Source organism: Amblyraja radiata, chromosome 7 (assembly GCF_010909765.2).
Source record: "Amblyraja radiata isolate CabotCenter1 chromosome 7, sAmbRad1.1.pri, whole genome shotgun sequence".
Lineage (NCBI taxonomy): Eukaryota > Metazoa > Chordata > Chondrichthyes > Rajiformes > Rajidae > Amblyraja > Amblyraja radiata.
In genome coordinates this window covers 75,924,214-75,946,126 of record NC_045962.1, presented here as the reverse complement: position 1 = coordinate 75,946,126, position 21,913 = coordinate 75,924,214, and the positions used below count along the sequence as shown (strand labels likewise).

The following is a 21,913-nucleotide window of genomic DNA, read 5'->3' as shown; positions in this document are numbered from 1 at the left end:
GATCCTGAAGACTAGCTACAGAGACCACATCACAAACGAGGAGATCTACCGGGAAGCTGCAACAAAGCCTCTCAGCCAGGCCATAGAGGTACGCAGGATGAAATTTGCAGGACATGTACTCAGAATGGCTCCAGAACGTGCATCTAAGATAGCAATGACATGGCAACCTGACGGAAGAATGAAAAGAGGCCGACCAAAACTCGCATGGAAACGAACATTCCAGAAGGATTTGGAAGCCCGTGACGCATTTAGCAAATTCCATCCATTCCAAGCCCTTTGTACTATGGGTGGCCCAGTCAATATTAAGGTTGAAACCTCCCACTAATAATAGCCTATTATTCTTATTGTTATCTGTAGACTCGCAGTACGTCTCAGGTTCCTCTAACTATTGGTGGACCTGTAACTACAGTCCCATCAGTGATCATCTACTTCACCTTTTCCTAGCAAAGGCATTTTATTAGCTACTAATATTATCAAACCAAAGATTGTTTAATTCCATGCTACATCTTTGAGCTAATTGTATAAGGGAAGGATACCGAAATTTGCCATTGAAGGGAATGCAGTGGGATGGGTTGAGGGGCTGAAACATGTAACAGTCACGCTTCAAGACAGTGCTGGAGTGATTAGAACGGGTGTGAAGGGTTATGAGGAGAAGGCAGGAAAATGGGATTAGGTGGCAGAGATCATCCATGATTGACTGGCGAAGTGGACTCGATGGGTCGAATGGCCTAATTCTACTATAACGTGAACGTGACTCGGGTCAGGCAGCATCTTTGGAGAACATGGGGCAATGACATTTTGAGTAGCGGCCCTTCTAACAGTTAAGCAATCTTGGTGTTTTTTTAAAAATATGATAAGATTATTATGACTAAAACATATTGCGATTTTTAACGTGCATTCAACTATTTTAAATGCTATCAACTTACTCATACAGGTAACAGTTGGTAATGGAGAGAGTTTAATTTATATACTGACTTTCAGATTCCAAAAGAATTACACCCTTCACTAACAAATCCATTATTTTATAATGAAGATAGACACAAAATGCTGGAGTAACTTAGCGGGCATCTCTGGAGTGACGTCATGAGTCATCATGGGTGACGTTTCAGGTTGAAACCCTTCCTCGGGTTATTCTATTTTTTTCTCCAGAGATGCCTGTCCCACTGATTTACTCCAGCATTTTGTGTCTATCATTGGTTTAAACCAGCATCTGTATTTCTTTCCTACACATTCCTTTATAGTCTTTAGTTTAATAAATTTTAAATCTTTATACAGATGGACATGGATGTTCATATTACTTTCATGTACTGTTACTCCAGTAATATTGGTTGCAAGGTTTGCTCGCTTGTTAATTGATAATTCCATTCTTTTAACGGGAACTAAGCCTTGCTGTTGGAAGCTGGTTTAGAGCTGCCTGGCGCTAATAAGCCCTCTGCTGGTTAATATGCAGTAGTACTCTATTAGTTGGGCCACTCTAAAGTTCCTATTCCCATTCTAGTAAATTGAGTTTCTCTGACATATATGCAATCTCTGCATGTCAAATTATTAATATACAACGTGAAGAGTAGCTGCCCCAGCACCGACCTCTGTGGAACTCTGCTAGTCTCTGGCAGCGAACTGGAAAAGCCCACCTTTATTGCTACTCTTTGCCTTCTGCCATCCAGCCAACTTGCTCATATACATGATTAAGAAGGAACTGCAGATGCTGGAAAATTGTAGGTAGACAAAAATGCTGGAGAACTCAGCCGCTGAGTTTCTCCAGCATTTCTGCCTGCTCATATACATGATATTATTCATATTCTGTCCTTAAAAATACTTCTGTTTTTAATTAGAGGAAGTTCTTAAGTTTGTAATAGAAGTCATGGTGTTGTACTGGGCCATATTTTTTTTTTATTAGTCCAGTTGCAGGTTACTAGCTACCTGAGAATATCTGGAATGCTAATCATTTAGAGGTCCCAAATGTGTGAAATTTTCTTCTTTCAAAATGTTCTAAATTGTATTTCATACCTATAAAGAACTGTCCTAAAGGCATTTCAATGTTTTCTATGCCAATTAATTAGATTTGAAATGGTCACCTTTACATAAGCAAACATGTAAATCAATTGTAGTCGGCAAGATACCAAGAACAGCAAAAGAAGACTAAGTTGTACTTTTAAAAGTTAAAAGGATAATAGGGGGAAATTCCAACTGTCAAATATTATGGAGTCGTACACCATAGAAATGAGCCCTTCAGTTCATGTACATTCTGAAAATCCACGTGCCCTTCTATACTAACCCCATTTAATAGCATTGATCTATATCCTTGTATATTGGACTATACATAGCAATGTTACAAAATTTTGAGATTTTAAAAATCAAGTCTGCAATTTATCCCATCAGATAAATCATAAAAAGAAGTTTAATTTGACACCCAATTTACTTTCATCTTCAGTATTAAAAACGTTATAGAAACATAGAAATTAGGTGCAGGAGTAGGCCATTCGGCCCTTCGAGCCTGCACCGCCATTCAATATGATCATGGCTGATCATCCAACTCAGTATCCCGTACCTGCCTTCTCTCCATACCCTCTGATCCCCTTAGCCTCAAGGGTCACATCTAACTCCCTCTTAAATATAGCCAATGAACTGGCCTTGACTACCCTCTGTGGCAGGGAGTTCCAGAGATTCACCACTCTCTGTGTGAAAAAAGTTCTTCTCATCTCGGTTTTAAAGGATTTCCCCCTTATCCTTAAGCTGTGACCCCTTGTCCTGGACTTCCAGGACCTGTTAATATACTGGACCTTGTTATGGTCATTTTCATACTCGGAAATTAGCATCTTTTTCCCTATTGCTTTTCCATTGACCTTACACAAAAGCTGTGATCGAGGACAGTCAAAAGCCCATAACTTTCTTAAAAATTAAGAGAACTGAAAGTCATTTTCAGTTATTATAGATTGAAGCATTCTGAAACAAATATGAAACAATCTTACTTAGATGACCTGAAATTAAAGCATATAATTAGTTAGTTACCTAATTGTAGCTAATTACAAAGTTCAATTACTAGATCTAAACATCTATCCATTTCTTAAGAAAATATGAACATTTTTAAATAACCTAAGTGTCCAAATAACATTCACACAAGAATTCACAATATAACATGATTTTTAAATCTCATTGTCATGAATTTATAGGCTAAATGGAAAGAATTTAATGTTTAATTCCCGTAAATTAATGGCCATTTAAATCATCTTGTGAGTGGGTTTTTGTGGAACGCGATCGATTGGAACGTTGCAGTTACAGTGAATTTCAACCCCATATTGGCAAGAAAAACACTGCCGGTTCGTATGGGGCCATAATCACATTTTCGCCAAGGAAATTTTGATTAAAGTCATTCTAAGAAGCAAGTTTATATGTAAAATAAACGACTTGCCTTATGTTTTGTCCCCTACGTGAGATCCGTCCCGTTGTCGGCGTTGACTGCGTTAGAAGTCGCTTTTTTATTTTACTCCGCGATTTAAAAAAAAAACTTCCGAGAACGCAAGTCGGAACGATTTTTCAGCATCAGGTAGCCCGAGAAAATATATCTCGGACAGGCAGGAGAAAACGGTACACGGCCAGTTGCAGAACTGCAGCGCCGCTGAAGGTAAGTATTGTAACATACCTACTATACAATAATTCATCCAGTTATTTAAGTACCTATTGTCTAGGGATCTTGTGCATTTATCAGAACATTTATTTTGTAAAAACATCCCTTCTTTCACAATCTGTCATAGATCTATGACCCCCGTCTCAATCCCAAAAGCTTTCTCTCCATCCTATCACGGGTAGCTCTGGTTCACGGGTAGACTGCCCGCACAATAACCCCCCCCCCCCCTTGCTTCTCCGTCACTTCACTGCCTTAAATGTTTAATCTTCCATCCTTTATCAAACATAGATGAATGTCGTTTTGGCCCATAGTTTACTGTAATATTTGATTAACTGCAAATTGCACACATTTTCTAAACCATCTTTTTGATTGTTTTGTAGTTTAATATAAATTGAGTGTTTTTTCATGTGAACTCCTTGGGACTTTGTCATTTAACCGGGCTTGTAAAAGTCCTAGTGGTTACAACAGAACATGTTAACATGCAGGTACACAAAATTGCTGGGGAAACTCAGCGGGTGCAGCAGCATCTATGGAGCGAAGGAAATAGGCGACGTTTCGGCCCGAAACGTCGCCTATTTCCTTCGCTCCATAGATGCTGCTGCACCCGCTGAGTTTCCCCAGCAATTTTGTGTACCTTCGATATTCCAGCATCTGCAGTTCCCTTTTGAACATGTTAACATGCAGGTTAGGTGTCTATTCATGCTACCTGGAGGACTACTGTACGAAACATTCTCTATATAGCAAGTGATGAGAGAGGCACTTCAGATCAAATCTGGATCTTAATGTACCCTTATTTTTAATCTGTATTAATCCAGCACTGCATGTTGTGATAAAATTTCTTGAGATTGATCTAGAATTCATTGATCTAGAATTACAAAGGGATTTGAGAGTGCTGGTGCAGGATTCCCAGAAGGTTCATTTGCAAGTTAAATCAGTGGTAATGAAGGCAAATGCAATGTTAGCATTTATTTCGAGTAGACTAGAATATAAAAAAACGGATAAAATTATGAGGCTTTATAGGGCACTGGTCAGACTGCATTTGATGTATTGTGAGCAGTTTTGGGCCACATATCTGAGGAAGGATGTGCTGGCATTGGAGAGAGTCCAGAAGAGGTTTACAAGAATGATCATGGGAATGATTGGGTTAACGTATGATGAGCGCTTAACAGCACTGGGCCTTTATTCGCTGGAGTTTAGAAGGATGAGGAGGGACCTCATTGAAACTTATCCGAACAGTGAAAGGCCTGAATAGTGGATGCGGAGAGGATCAGAGGGCACAGCCTTAGAATAAAAGGATGTACCTTTTGAAAGGAGATACAGAGGAATTTCTTTAGTCAGAGAGTGATGAATCTGCGAGATGCATTGCCATAGATGGCTGTGGAGGCCAAGTCATTGGGTATTTGTTCTTGAGGGTGTCGAGGATTATGGGGTGAAAGTGTAAATAAGCTCTTCAAAGCTCCCCCCCCCCCCCTGTCTAGTTCAGTCAATAAACCACTGATCTTTATTTTTGGTTAGTACAACAAATCACTCTATACGATACCTAAACCACTGCAGGTTCAATCCTTGTATCTGCCTGGCCAAGCCCTTCAGCCTTGTGTAAGCAGAAACACTCCAAAAGCTTACGTAGTCACAAGTGCTCTTCAAGAAGATCGACAAAGGACCTCGTGGGGGCTGCCTTTTATAGGTCCCTGAACCTTGAGCGGCCGAACTACAGAGGGGTGGTCTGTTTACAATCCAATCAACCATAACGTATTACAACAATGCATTATTGACAGTTACACAGAACAGAATTCCCCTTGTATTGTTGCAGGAGAAGCTTCTAGAGGAAGCTAACATAACTTGAATAATGCAACATTTACCCTGGTATTCAAACAAACCAGAGAGGGTATTACATTAAATAATAATAATACTAAATTTTATTTCAGACTCAAGGTCCAGGCAAGGGACAACATTTCATTGCATATTAAAAAAATCATAAAATACATATAAAATCTTAGTATATCACTTATAAAAGCATCATAAATTATATATTTAAAAAAAAACCCACAATACATGAATTAAAATCCAGAATAAAAAAGAATGATCAATGTCCTACAACGAGGCCACAAAACCAGTGTCCCCACAACGGATTTGTGGCGTGTAGTGCTAAACCTTATGTATGACAAGGCCACAATAATCACATTTTTAGAGTAATTTATCCTGTATATGAATTTATACATATGATTTCTTAGGATAGCTTCTAAAGTACTGACTCCTGCAGCCACAAACATGTTACTAGCACTACAACATCTAGGTTTCCTTAGCAGTGTTCTCATGGCATCATAATAGGCCACTTTTAGTCTCTGCAAACTTGTCTTTCTGTAGTTCAACCACAGGTGTGCAGTAGAGAATGGTGTGCAATATGCTCTAAATAGCGACATCTTCACCACATCTGTACACGCACCAAACTTAAGCAAGAGAATATTTGCCTGTACATACATCATACGTCGCTGCCTATAAATATCCTCAGCATCTATCATTTGTTCTGTAATAAAATGCCCAAGATATTTTAGACATTTATCCTCTTTGGTTCTACAGATCATAACAGCACTCTTACAAGCATTATATTTAATATCGTGTTCCACACCATACACAGAACATATAGTAAGGAGCTGCTAGATCATCTGCATACATAATATGGTTCACACCAATCATGCACCCAGTATTACAGGCTTTCAATTGTTTGGACAGATCATCAATATAAAGATTAAAAAGGACTGGGGACAAAATCTCCCCTTGTCTAACACCATTGCTAACCCCAAATAGGGCTGAGACCCTATTGCCCCATTTTATTTGCATAGTTTGGTGGGCGTACCAGTAAGCCAGAATTCTCACAATGTATTTAGGCACCCCTTTTGGCCTCATTTTAACAAACGGCGTTCTGTGATTAACACGAGCAAAGGCTTTGGAAGCATCAATAACGCACATAAGAATTGAAGAGTTTTTGCCTCTATATTTGTTTAAAATCTCCTTTAGGGCATATATGCACAAGTCAGTGCCATGTTTAGCTTTAAAACCAAACTGGTTATATGTGGAGTTAACAAACTCATTTACTCTATCCAGCAGAACTCTTTCTATGAGTTTTGACAATATGCTGGCTAAAGCTATGGGCCTGTAATTATTTAGGCTACCTACTTTACCAGCTTTGTCCTTAATAACTGGCACTAACATAACAGGCAGCATTGAGTCTGGTGTCAAGCCATGAATCATAAAGCTAGTAAAACAAATAGTAAGGAGAGGAGCTATCCTCATACTCGCACACTTAAGATGTTCAACAGAAATATGATCCAAGCCACTGCTTTGTTGTTGGACAGCTTGTTCATGGCATAACACGCCTCGTGTGACATAATCACCACAGAGTCATTACTCTCAATATTGTCCACCCTATACAAATCACCTTGGACACTGTTGAATAAAGTACTATAATGTTGTCACCAAAACTTAGCTGTACCGGAGATTCCATCTACAGTGCAAGGTAGAGATGTTTTGCAACTGTTAAGAACTCTCACTTTTTTCCAAAAATCAGTAGCATTGTTACTTAGCAGCTTCTTAGCCATGGAATCAGCCCTCATAGTTTGCTCATTTTTACAGATGAAGCGAACAACATATTTCTATCTTGCATTAGTGAGCATCTTGTACCCTGTCTGGGTCTACCTGCCATAGCCCATGATTTAGTGGCTTCACGGGCTTCAGCATGACACTCGGCTACATACTTATTCCAGCCAGGCCTGATGTTATGTGACTTATTTTTAGGCCTACTGACTACATACAAAACGCTTACTATATCATTATACATGGAGCAGATATCTTTCTTTTGCTTCATATCCATACAATTAACATTACTACACATAATTGCATCTTTAGGTAGATGAATATTGCTTAAGCATTTATCTGTATGGGCATAATAGGCTAAGATGTTTTCCTTTGTGAGGGTTGACCAGTCCAGTTTTTCTATGTTGAAGCTATTTCTATCTATGGATACCACAGGTAGGTGTTCAACATTTATTGTCATAGCAACATGTATATGATCAGTCATTGCTGCCCCATACACAATGCTCATACACCCCAATGAGGCATGTGCATCAGCTGTATTAATATAGTCGTCTAGCCACGACGTAATGTGCCAGACCTCACTAATATAACTATCTGTAGGTAAAAGCACTTTGCTTGAAAATATTAAATTATTATCTTGACAGAACTGAGCCATATGATTGGCAAATAATGAGTTCCTATCTGAGATATCTGCATTCATATCCCCAATGACATACACTACAATAATTATTGTTTTGAATAAAGGAATAGATGAAAGCAAGCCTATTTAAATATTCATCCTCAGATGGCATTCATAGGGTGTATACACATTCAGGATAACAAATTCCTTGTCGTTGTGAGCAAAGGGTATTGCAATACACACCTCAGCATTAAGCCGAACCACATTTATTGATTAGTCAAGCTTCTTGATCCATAGAATAGCCACACCCCCTGGTATTCTACCTCTGACTATTCCCATGCCAAGGTCAGTTGTAGACTCCCCAGCCCCATGAAAGTTGTCAATGAGAGAATTGAGTTTGTCCACGTCTTGCTTCGCTAAGAATGTCTCTTGCATACATAGTATGTCACAGTTCTCCAGAAGGTTGTCAACAACTGAGCGGCGAGCTTTTTCCCCTGCGCTCTGGCTCATATGCAGGACACGACAGTTGTACGATAGAACCCAAATGTTCATTTAGGGAGACTAGTGAGTGCCGCTAGCACCAGCAGGCACACTCATTCCCCCCCGCAGCAGGCGCAGTGCTTGATCCGATGACTCCAACCCTGCGCAGCTCGTAATAGCGACGGACAAATGCCCCTTCTGGCCAGAGCTCCGGGTTGCACATTTCGCCAACCTCATTACATTCCGCAGATACTTTGAATAAACAGTATCTACTGTGTACAGTGTCAATCTTTTGGCAGGTAACCTCACGGCCAAGTTTTTCTTTAAGATACACAGATAAAGTTTCGACGTCTAGATCCGGTGAAAACTTGGAGGCAAAAACACTCACCAGCTTAGTCTTGATCATTTTGATGTTACCCGCAGCTTCGCTACCAATAATAGGCATAGCGTTATTGGATTTATTTCTCTGCCCAGTGGTAATAGTGCACAATCCAAATTACCAACAGTGTTCTCTGGTGCATGACGTTGACCCTTTTTCACAACATGACTCCACTTTGGAGAGTCTTGCAACGTTAGACCACTGGGACTATTCTCCTCGTTTAAGGCAAGGCCCTCCACCGCAGCCCTCATTCTGACAACCAAGCCAGAGGCTTCTGTCTGTGTAGCTCCCAGTGCTGTATCTGCCATGCCAATGGCTCCACCCATCGCCACCGACGTATCCAGACCACCGCCCCGAGTCAAGTCAGCGGTGCGCTCCAATGCACACACTGGAGTAGTGATCAAGGTGTGCTCCAATGCACCCACTCGGCGATCAATTTCCACTGCAATGGCATGAAAATCTTTGCTTACATCAGCCTGTAGCTGCATGATGTGCTTCATAGAACAGACCTTAGCGTACAGCTGCTCCATTCTCCCAAGTAGGCTCGAGACATCCATGTTAGTAAATGTCACCGGCGGCAGTTCATCCAAGTAATGAGAGACAAATCTGGGAGTATTCTCCCCACATTCATTCATTACTTTAAGGCAACTCTTTATGTTGTTGACGTCTTTCTGTGCCCCTTTATGGGAAACGTTCCGTTGTGTATTGCTGAAGAGTTCAAACAGAACTTTCTTCGAGGACTCTATCCACTCAGAATCAAAAATGTTTGCCGCCAAAAGGACAATCTGGCTTAAAGTCTTAATTTTTACAGCAAGAAATTTAAGTAGCTCGTCCTCAACAATAACCTTACCGTCAGCAGTCTTGTAGATCTCAGGCTTTACTCTAGACCGGCCAAGACCAGGAGCAATGCCGGCTGCCTGTGGCCGATACACCGGCTCCCCCGCTGCCTCTGACCTGGCCCCAAGCTCCACCGCCCGCTGCCTGCTGCCCGGCTCCAAGCTCCGGGTCTCCGCTGCTCCACGCTCCGGGTCTCCGCTGCCCCCAGCTCCGGGCTCCGCTGCCCGGCTCCAAGCACCACTGCCCCCTGGCCCGGGTCAGGCCCATCTCGGACCCCGGCTCCGGCTGCACGCCGTGCGCCGAACTCGGCACCCCCTCCGCCAGGCCTGCGCTGCGACTCTCCCGGCACCGCGCATTTCAACCAATCAACAACGAACAGGGTCACTGTCCCGCAACATTATTTACAATATGTACATAGTGTGCATTTATCCAATTAACCTCATGCATTTTACATTTCCTTGGATGTCCTCTACAGAAATCCCATCCATCTGTCAACCGAATTTGCAACACTAATCTGGGCCCTAGACCTACTGGCACCATTCAGAAGCTTGTCTTATTTCTGCAGAGCACATCAGACTTGATCAAAATGGCCTAGCAATACATAAGTCCTTATTAAATTCGGTTTCTCGGTTTCAACCAGGATTAACAAAGGCAGGAGAATGGGGTTGAGAGGTAAAGATAGATTAGACATGATTGAATGGCAAAGTAAGCTCGATGGGTTAAATGGCTGAAGTATGCTCCTATGACTTATGAACTTATGATGTATTTAACTCTGAATGCATTTGTATCCGACTGAGCCTCCCAAAATCTGCAAAGAACGTCATAGCAACTACCATCACAGCATGATATTCAATGCTGCCCTTTGTTATGAATAAGGTGAGTATTCATCTTGTGGTTTGTAGATCTTGACTCCATTAGCTTGCTAAGCTGATGTAGTCTGTCCCTGTAAAGATGTATGGTACACAATTTTGCATCATATTTAACTAATACAAGTTTGCATGATCTCATGCTGGCAAGTGATAAATGAGCTTCATGCCACACGTTCAACCTGACTAAATCTTTAAACTGTGTACGTGTGGATTAACCTGCCTTATCACAGAACAGTTGGGTGTGAGTCTTGCTGCCGGAACGCAAAGACCAGGCAGGCGATCAGATACCTTGATTATGGGGCATTTTTGTTAACCATTGCTGGAAACCAAACACGTTGCATCTAATCTGATGTTCGTCTTTATTTTCTCAGCCTCGCAAAAGTTATTCATGAAAACTTTCACGGTATCAGGAATTTGAACAATTCCTGGTGTCTGGTCATTGAACTGTGCGAGTCGGGAGCTGAGGAATGTGAGCTCAGTATAATAAATGAACAAGAATGGAGGATTAGACTGGTCTTTGAGTGGTGAAATGCTTGGTCGGTCAGGTGGCTCACTTCTGTTCTAGATATTCAATACTTTTGCATGTAACTATAAATGCACAGATTAACCGATGGAGAATAATTTAAATTAAACCATAGCTGAATTAAGAATTGTAATGGATAAATCTGTACACGACATATTTTAACTCGCTTTTGGGGGATAAAACTGATTTCACTGAATGAGACACAAAATGCTGGAGTAACTCAGCCGGTCAGGCAGCATCTTTGAAGAAAAGGAACGGGAAATGTTTCGGATCTGAGCCCTTGTTCATGCCCGAAATATCACCGGTTCCTTTTTTTTAGAAATGCTGCCTGACCTGAGATACTCCAGCATTTTATCTATCTTCTGTGTAAATCAGCATCTGCAGTTCCTTCCTACACATTCCCTGGATAAGATTGGATGGAATTTTCTGGTTTTCGCAGTATCGGATAGCTGAAATAATAATAATAATAGTAATAATAATATATTTTATTGTCATTGCACATCAGTGCAACGAGATTTAGTATGCAGCTTCCAACTGACGTCAAAAAATAAATAAATAAATAAACTGCGACGTGACCATCTGAGGGAGACAGTCCAGGTGGGATGGGGGGCACTCAGCAGGGCCGGTTCAGAGCCGCTATAGCTCTGGGAATTAAGCTGTTTCTGAGTCTGGAGGTTCGGGCGTAGAAGGCCTTGCAACGTCTGCTGGAGGGAAGTAGTTCGAACAGTCCGTTACAAGGGTGTGAGGAGTCTTTATGGATGCTGACGGCCTTCCTGATATTGGGCCAATCCTGACCAAACACAGCAGGATCAGAGACTTTGACGGACCTGTTTTCTCCAATCATTGGTCGCTTTGTTTTGAGCTCAATTTTCTGAATGTTCTGGTGTAAAATAGGCAAATTATTGCTTTGCTTTCTATTCGCACAGATAGAAATAGCTATTCAGGAAACAAGATTTTTAAATCTTGCATACAATGCTTTAACTTTCACATTTTATCGTGTCATATTTGATGGCCGAAGTGATTAATATTTTTCTTATATGTTTGGGTCCTTCTCATCAAATTAGACCACCAGCAAAAACACTAATCCCTACTCCCCAAGTTATACCAGTTGGTTTTCATTCTTTCATTATTTTTAAATCTAATTCCCTGAATTAAGTTCTAACTAGTTGCCAGTTCCTCATAGTTTAAGTTCATACCGAATCTTCCCCTTTCTGAATCCATATTAACTGCTGTTTATAGGTTATCTCATTTCACTTGTGATTATTCTTATTTTCAGTTGACCTAATGAGCCTGCACTTGCCTGCAGCTTTCTCATTTCTTTGAAGAAAGGCAGTTGTTAGTCTGTTTCTAATCTACTGTTAACTTGCCAGCTTCATAGTATCGCTGACAAAATAAATTTCATCTCCCTTCTGCCTAAACTTCGTGTCTCAACTTGCTTTGTTCCTTTAATAGGAAAATATTGCATCTTTTCCCTGTCACTTTTTTTTAAACCCAGTTTTGCTACATGCAAACATTGCTTGGCGAACAGGACGTGGCTTTCAGAACAGATGCTTAGCAGGTTTCGCTGCAGAAAGAGCAAAGGGGATCATTCTGGTGCCATCCAGTAACCAAAGATTTAAAATGTGAAATTCTAAGTGGTTTTCCATTGAAATCATCATCTCTACCTACATGTATGTTCTTGTACTAATCTTTTTTTTAAAGCTGCTACTCCCCAGCAGGTGTATAAGATCATGAGGGAAATAGATAGGGTGAATGGACAATCTTTTACCCAGGGTAGGTGAATCAAGAACCAGGGGACACGGGTTTAAGGAGAGAGCGGTGAAAGATTTAATAGGAACCTGAGGGGCAACATTTTCACATCATGATGGATATATTGAACGAGTTGCCTGATGAGGTAGTTGAGGCAGATACTATAATAAGTTCAGAGACGGGCACTTGGAAGGCAAATGTGTAGAGGGGTATGGGCCAAACTCAGGCAGGTGGGAATAGCACGGATGGGGCATCTTGCTTGGCATGGGCAATTGGGCCGAAGGGCCTGCTTCCAGCCTTGGTGACCCCTTTACTTCTGTCAAAATCCCCTTTCTAGACCTCTGTGGTTCTTTCCTCACTGCCCTTTATCTTAGATGCTTCTATGTAATTTAGCTATTGCCTGTTTTGTTTTTAAATCTCATTCCAGCACCAATCTTTTCAATTTTTCATCTCAAGTTAACCTATAGGCAACTGAAGTTAACGGAGTCTTGTGAAAAAAATATAGTGGGTAAAAATTAGGAGAGCAAAAAGGGGCCATGCTATATTGATGGCAATAGTTTAATGAGAATTTATCTAAGAGTGGCCACGAAAGAACAGGTTCCTTTGGGGGTCTAAAAGGGTATAGAGACCTGGATGGCGTGGATGTGGAGACGATGTTTCTACTAGTGGCCGAGTCTAGGACCAGAGGCCATAACCTGAGAATAAAAGGACGTGCCATTAGAAAGGAGATCACTTTAGTCAGAGGATGGTGAATCTGTGGAATTCATTGCCACAGATGACTGTGGAAGCCAAGTCAATGACAGCACGGTGGCGCAGTGGTAGAGGTGCTGCCTTGCAGTGCTGGAGACCCAGGTTCGATCCCGACTACGGTTGCTGCCTTTACAGGGTTTGTACGTTCTTCCTGTGACCATGTGAGTTTTCTCTGAGATCTTCGGTTTCTCCCACACTCAAAAGACATACAGGCTTGTAGGTTAATTGGCTTGGTATAAGTATAAATTGTCCCTAGTGTGTGTAAGATAGTGTTAATGTGCCTGGATCGCAGGTTGGTGCGAATTCAGTGAGCAGAAGGGCCTGGTTCTGTGCTGTGTCTCTAAACTAAACAACGCATTTTTTTGAGGCGAAGATTGACAGATTCTTGATTAATAAGGGTGTCCGGGGTTATGGGGTGAAAGCAGGAGAATAGGGTAGAGAGGGAAAGATGGAATAGCCAAGATTGAATGGTGGAGTAGACTTGATGGACCGAATGGCCTTATTCTGCTCCTAGAATCTATGAACTAATCTATGTGTGGAGACTGACAATGTGGGAAAATTCTTAAGTGAACACTACTAATCTGCATTAGCCATGGTGAAGGACTTGGAAGATGGTGAGGTCAAGGGGAGGTATGCAGCTGAGGGTGATCTGATTGAGGTACATAGAAATTAGAACGTGTGGATTGTAGAATCACCCCCCTCCCCTCCCCTCCATGGTCGAAGTATGAATGTGGATTTAAGATGAGTGGAGTGAATTTTAAAGGGGATTTGTGGAAGAGTTTTTATTTTTAGTGGTTGATATCTGGAACTTGCTAACTTGCTGTCAAAGGAAGTGGCGCAGTCAGATACAATCATTGTTTAAGAAACATTTAGACAGGCATTTGCATAGGCAAAACATATAACGATGTGGATCAAATGCAGGCAAGTAAATTTGTTGTAAATGGGTAAAATAATCTGCCTGATCACGACAGGCTCGTGCTGTAGAACTGTAATATAGCATTAGTATTGTTATTACCACTGCTCGATTGTCATCTAACTGTTTTTTAAAAACTTTTTTTCAAATTGGTATTGAATCTTCATTGTAATTATGGAATGATTATTTTTAGGGAACAAATTCTCCGTGTGAAAGCAGAGGAAGATAAAATCCCATTACTTTTAGTGGGTAATAAGTCCGATTTGGAAGATCGGAGGCAAGTCTCTGTTGAAGAAGCAAGGAGCAAAGCAGATGAGTGGGGAGTTCAATATGTTGAGACTTCAGCAAAAACTCGAGCCAATGTAGATAAGGTGAGGACTCGGTTTGTTGGATGATTTAATTGCTTAACTATGTAGGTAATGGTTTAGCTTGGTGTATAAGGAATCAAGAATAATAAAGGGCTAACTCTTTGGTGTTTCTTCATAATGCAAACCGAACCTTTTATCTTTTCTAATACAATTGCTTTGTAACTAGATTCCAGAATAGATTTATTTTAAACCTCACACCCATGTTACCTGAGCAGAATTCTCATTAGATCTGCCAATTGTGTAATGTGGATCATTTCCCCAAAGGTACTATTGTCAGTGGTCATAGAGTTGTATAGCACAGAAACGGGCCCTTCGGCCCACCTTGTCCATGCCGGCCTATTGGGTGGAGGGGGGAAAGGTGGTTGGTGGTCTGACTCCTTCATCCAATTGGCAAGCTTGCCTTGGATTCCATGCTACCTAATGCCCCTGTCCCACTTAGGAAACCTGAACGGAAACTTCTGAAGACTTTGCGCCCCACCCAAGGTTTCCGTGCGGTACCCGGAGGTTGCAGGTGGTTGCCGGAGGTTGCAGGTAGTGGAAACATAGAAACATAGAAAATAGGTGCAGGAGTAGGTTATTCGGCCCTTCGAGCCTGCACCGCCATTTAATATGATCATGGCTGATCATCCAACTCAGTATCCCGTACCTGCCTTCTCTCCATACCCCCTGATCCCTCTAGCCACAAGGGCCACATCTAACTCCCTCTTAAATATAGCCAATGAACTGGCCTCAACTACCTTCTGTGGCAGAGAGTTCCAGAGATTCATCACTCTCTGAGTGAAAAATGTTTTTCTCATCTCGGTTCTAAAGGATTTCCCCTCTATCCTTAAGCTGTGACCCCTTGTCCTGGACTTCTCCAACATCGGGAACAATCTTCCTGCATCTAGCCTGTCCAATCCCTTAAGCAGGCAGGGAGACTGACAAAAACCTCCGGGAACCTTCCAGGAAGTCTACTATGCAGGACATAGTAGAAGGATCTTGAAGGAGCTTGCTGAAGTCCATGTGGCCAATGTCCCCTGCCCTGCTCTCAACAATCCTCCTTCAAAAGGCCTCTTCACAGAAAAACTCTCTTATCAGATTTGTGAAACGCTATTTGCATATTTTTAAAATGAAATTATTTCTGCTTTAGGTATTTTTTGATCTGATGAGAGAAGTCCGAGCAAAGAAAATGTCAGAAAACAAAGATAAAAATGGAAAGAAGAGCAGCCGAAACAAAAAGAGCCTCAGAGAACGATGTTGCATTCTGTGAATATTTTTGTGTGGGTGGGTTGATACTCAGCAATTTGAACTTGGGCACTTGTATTCATTTAGCCACTTGGTTTGTTTATAATTGGTCACTGTTTATTTTATAGTAAAACAGTGTTAATTTTGAATATTGGGTAATGCTGGATACATTGCCAGTGCATTGCTCTTTGAACTGTCAAATATGCTGTATCCTTTAGACCTACTCAAGATTTGTATTTCTTTGCTGCTTTTTTCTCGGTCATTTAACTTTAAACAACTGCTCATATCAATTATAACGTGCTTCCATCTCCCATTTGGATTGATTGCCTGATTTATTTGTCCATTTGACTGAATTATTCAGAGCCACTGTACAAAATTACTCTGGGAAATTACAGGGCAGATTTCAAATACTTCGGAGTAATGAGGCAGGTTTATAAAAAGGCAGCATAGTGAGCCTGTTGTTCTTTAGTTCATCAAAGTATGATTTATTTTTAATGTGAAAACCTTGTGATTAAAATGACATTTGATAGTAGGGAGAACACTCGTCATCCCCTTTTATATATTACCATATGTGGTCTTGCTATTTGTCTCATTCATTCGAGGGAGAAGGGAATGATTAACTCCAACTTGCTTTTAGCTACTGTCGCCCAATGGTAACGAGTCACATTTATGAAAGCAACTACTGTTTTTTGGAACAGTTTTGAAAAAGCAGTTCACCATGCACAGCTTGATCATATTTGTGCTGTTAATGCTCATTTTTTAAATTGCCACGTTGGAAGTATTTTCTTGACAATTTCACCTCTTTCGCCCTAGCTACAATTAAACATTTTATGGCCCATTTTAGACCTAATTCTCCACTAACACTTCTCACTATTGTAACTTGCCTTTCACTATAATACGTTGAATGCACAATAGCAAATGCAATGTCCCTGAAGCCTATCATGTTGCGTTCTCTGCATCCATATGGTGAATTAAAAGTAGGTGGTGAGAGTCCTAGATATCAAGGTAGAGGGACATGTCACTTGAATATTCCACACCAGCACATTAATCAGGAAGGTATTATGTTTCACATTGTTTGACTTACTTTGGTCAAGTGTCATGAAAAGTTTGAACTATTTGTTGGAACTAATCGTGTCTTATAACACACGACTAATACATGTGAAACACAGCAATCATGGCTTAAATGTATATTATCCTTTATCTAGAAGAAAACAATATCCAGTTCTTTCAAATGCTTGAACTGCGTCAAGTGGACCAATATCTTGCTGTTTTTAACATTAGTAAAGGAATGAGATTGGATTGTACTAGTGTGTCTGTAATATCACGCGACTGACTATTCTGAAGTTTTAAGAATGGTTTCTGAATGGTGGTAAATTGTTAGTTTGTACATTAAAACACTACAGCAATTTATTTTCTACATTTGCCTTAACACGAATTGCATGCAACTTGAATTTCACCCTCTTGTGTATATAACATGATTTTATTCCAGGATTTAATTGCAACTTTTATGTTGAACGACAGGGGTTGAGGTTCTATGCTAATATTGAACTGTGATATTGTATTTGCCAAATAGCTACCAGATTGTTTACACTGTTTAACAAAACTAATAATTTCAAGATTCATTTTTTTCAATCTAAATTTATCATCAATATTTGAAATATTTCAACATGAAGATTTACAAATAAAAGCTAGTAGCATAACTTGACTAATCTTTTGTCTCTGCATTCCTTCAATCTCCGGTATTACTCATCTTTACCATTCCTTGTAACACTTTTATTTTTCATGTGTGATATAGAAGATTAAAAACAATACATCTGGATCTGAATTAAAAACGCTTTTTGCCTCAGTTGCCAATAAATGAAGGGTTGTAAAGAGCTACTCAAAATGCATTCTGAACCAGCAGAACAAACATGTATTTCATTAATGGAATATAACTTGGTAGCAGTGTAGATTGTGCTGACGTGACTGCCAAAGTGGTGTTTAATGCCATCAGTTGGAGATACATTTTAAGGCACAAGTTTGGTCACTAACAATGCAAGTACGAATATCTGTTGCAAAATTCAGTGGAACTTTAGAAGTTCAGGTCTGGTTAGAAAAGAGAATTTTAAGTACTAAATTGGTGTAAGCTGGTTCAGATCTATCATGGAGTCATAGTGATACGGCGTGGAACCAGGCCCTTTGGCCTAACTCACCCACACCGGCCAACAATGTCCCAGCTGCACTAGTCCCGCTTGCCTACGCTTGGTCAATATCCCTCCAAACCTGTGCTATCCATGTACCTGTCTATCTGTTTCTTAAGCATTGGGATAGTCCCAACCTCAACTACCTCCTCTGGCAGCTTGTTCCATGCACCCACCACCCTTTGTGTAAAAAAGAAGTTACCCCTCGGATTCCTATTAAATCCTTTCCCCTTCACCTTGAACATTTGTCCTCTGGTCCTCAATTCCCCTACTCTGGGCAAAAGACTCTGCATCTACCCAATCTATTCCTCTCATGATTTTGTATACCTCTATAAGATCCTCCTGTGCTCCATGGACCCAGCCTACTCTTCCTCACCCTGGACGTACCTGGGTGGAGGGCAACAAAGTGCATTTAAACAGATTGTGGTGAACCATGTGCTGGATAAGACCAAAAAGAGAACATTGTTGACCAACATTTTCATTTGATCTTTTAATAAAAATAGAATTTTGATGGTTGCTGCTTCCCCATCGACTTCCCCCATCTAACGATAATTAATTTGAATTTACTACAAAGCACAACATTTTGCTTTTTTTTTTTCTGATGCCATTTCTCTTGGTAGATAGTTTTTCTGATTAAGCCAGCAAGTTGACTGTTCAGAGTCCCTTTCAGTACTGTTATACATTGCCAATCTTGGAGCTATTTGCCTTTTCAAATAACTGCTTGGCAATCCACTTTGTGTCATCCTTGAATTTTATTTTCCTATCCAACTTAAAGCATGAATTTTTAAATCTTATGGAATTTTCAAAATTAAACCATCATTGTAAATTTCTATGGGTGTGACAGTATTTTTAAATTTATAACCATATAACAATTACAGCACGGAAACAGGCCATCTCGGCCCTTCTAGTCCGTGCCGAACACTTATTCTCCCCTAGTCCCATCTACCTGCACTCAGACCATAACCCTCCATTCCTTTCCCGTCCATATAACTATCCAATTTATTTTTAAATGATAAAATCGAACCTGCCTCCACCACCTCCACTGGAAGCTCATTCCACACAGCTACCACTCTCTGAGTAAAGAAGTTCCCCCTCATGTTACCCCTAAACTTCTGTCCCTTAATTCTCAAGTCATGTCCTCTTGTTTGAATCTTCCCTACTCTCAGTGGGAAAAACTTATCCACATCAACTCTGTCTATCCCTCTCATCATTTTAAAGACCTCTATCAAGTCCCCCCCTTAACCTTCTGCGCTCCAAAGAATAAAGACCTAACTTGTTCAACCTTTCTCTGTAACTTAGTTGCTGAAACCCAGGCAACATTCTAGTAAAATTCTGCGTTTGTTAAAGACAGCTGGACAGCAAATCTTAGTTAAAATGAAATTCAACTTGCCACTTGCCTAAATTTGGGGTAATATGACCAGGGAAACTACAATTTCTTGAGGTACTATCATGCCTGATTTTAGTCATTTGTTTTTCCATTGCATCTTTTAAAAAATATATATCGTCTAACACAAATTTCTTGTTGAAATGTTATGTTATCGGATGGTTGGGAATTTTACTTGGTGCACCATCTGAAACCTTTTGGATTAGATAGTATTAGCCTCTATCACTCCAGAAAAAAACTCTCCACATTTTTCCAATTGCTCCTTGCAGCTGAGGGGGAGACCTGATGGTATGTAAAATTGAGACGGGCATAAATGTTCATAAATGCATAGCCGTGAAGGTTTATTTTAATAAGAAAATGAGTTGAACTGTTCATCTGGAAAGCGGTGCCAATGGGCAACATGTCAAGTTGGGTTTGGAAAGCACCTTCTCTTTTCAGACGAGAACTCTTATAGCAGATGCTAAAATCCGAATCCACAAATTGAATGAAGAGCAGAAGGGGCGGAAGGACAGTTTTCTGGGTTGTATAATTCAACATTCTAAAAGATCAATTTGAATGAGCAAAAGATTGAGGCGCGCAGCTGGTAAAGCTGCTGCCTGAAAGTGCCAGAGACCTGGGTTTGGTCCTGACCTTGAGTGCAGTCTGTGTGGAGTTTGCACCTTCTCCCTGTGGCAGTGAGTTTCTTCCGTGTGCTCCCACATCCCAAAGACGTGCGGGTTGAATAGCCTGTAAATCGCCCAGTGTGTGGGGAGTGGATGTGAAAATGAGATAATATAGAACTCGGGTGATCGATAGTTGGCGTGGGCCGAGGTGCTGTATCTTTAAAAGTAAAATTGAGAGGTATAGCCATAAAATTCAGGTGTGTAGGTAGAAACGTTTTCGCAATGTGGATATGTCAACGACTAGAAGGTTATGCTGTAAAATGAGAGGGGGTAATGCTTAAAGGAGAAGCATAGGACCTTATTGTTGAGTGGTATGTGCCTGGAATGTGCTGCGTGATGTACAGGTAGAAGCAGATATGACAGTGACATCTAAGATTTTTAGATGCATGAATTTGCACGGAATGGAGGGAAGTGAATCATGTACAGGCAGGAAGGATTAGTTTAATTTGGCCCAAATTTTTACTGAATAAACAGCTGCTGGCTTACCAAAAGCTCATAAATTGTTCATGTAATCTCAATACAGTTCAGTATATTAATCTAATGTAAATCTGTGCAGGGCATATCGGGTCCATATGTATAGTTCTAATATTGGAGTGCAGTGACTAGCGGGGTGCCGCATGGCTCAATGCTGGGATCCCAGTTATTTACAATATATATTAACGATTTAGACAAAGGAATTAAATGTGACATCCCCAAGTTTGCAGATGATGCAAAACTAGGCGGCAGTGTGAGCTGTGAGGAGGATGCTATGAGGCTGCAGGGTGACTCGGATTGATTGGGTGAGTGGGCAGATGCAGTGTAATGTGGATAAATGTGAGGCTATCCACATTGGTGGCAGGAACTGGAAGGCAGATTATTATCTGAACGGTGTCAGATTTGGAAAAGGGGAGGTGCAACGAGACCTGGGTGTCCACCTGTTACAAACAACAATGATTTAAATGATTATGTTTGTTGGTGATATGACAACTGATGGTATTAGACAATAGACAATAGGTGCAGGAGTAGGCTATTCGGCCCTTTGAGCCAACACAAGGAATAGGAGTTTTGAGAAACCAAGTTTAATAATGTAGTATCTATTTTCTGGCATTGCCCATTGTCCTACAACTATCTCTGTCTATCAAAGCCTTTTATCATCTAATAAAGTTCAAGAAAGCTGGCCAGACTTCTTGAACTTTCCTACCTCTTGCCTTAAGTTTTAAATCTGTTATCATAGAGTCATACAGCGTGGAAACGAGCCCTTCGGCCCAACTTGCCACACCGGCCAACGTGACCCATCTACACTAGTCCCACCTGCCTGCGCTTGACCCATAAACCAGTCGTATCCATGTACCTGTGTGAATGTTTCTTAAACGTTTCTTATCCTGCATAGTCAACCTTGTCTTTAGTAGCGAGCATGAAGAAAAGATTTCATCCAATTCCTAATTCTTCCGCTCTGCAGCCAAAATTGTGGAATTCACTTCATCCTCTCCACAACCTTTTAAAACACATGAAAATCTCTTTAATGATTTGAATGAAAAGTTATTCTTCCTGCAACTATCCACACCTGTTTTGTGGTGGTGGCTGATTGCCAATAAGGTGAAACAAAATATTCTAATAGTTGTAAGTACCTGTCAAGGACTATACTTCAATTTCAGTAATGAATTTTACACTCGTTGAACAGATGGAGAATTGCTGCTCACCCAGTATCATGGAGAATATAATAAGTGACAGAAAATGAAAACGATTAGTTTGAATAAATTGTACCCATGTGGGAAGAAGCA

At 40.7% G+C, this 21,913-nt stretch overlaps 1 protein-coding gene across 2 annotated transcripts in view; it reads left to right on the top strand.

Annotated features, from left to right (window-relative positions):
• The window catches only part of ralb (RAS like proto-oncogene B), a 65,483-nt gene extending 47,851 nt beyond the window's left edge, over positions 1 to 17,632 (top strand). For both annotated transcript variants that reach the window (XM_033024830.1, XM_033024831.1), the window contains exons 4-5: positions 14,529 to 14,706; positions 15,833 to 17,632. In XM_033024830.1, the coding sequence (XP_032880721.1) occupies positions 14,529 to 14,706; positions 15,833 to 15,952 (298 nt within the window). In that variant the 3' untranslated portion in view covers positions 15,953 to 17,632. The remainder of the gene's footprint in view (positions 1 to 14,528; positions 14,707 to 15,832) is intronic.
• The last annotated feature ends 4,281 nt before the right edge of the window (positions 17,633 to 21,913 follow it).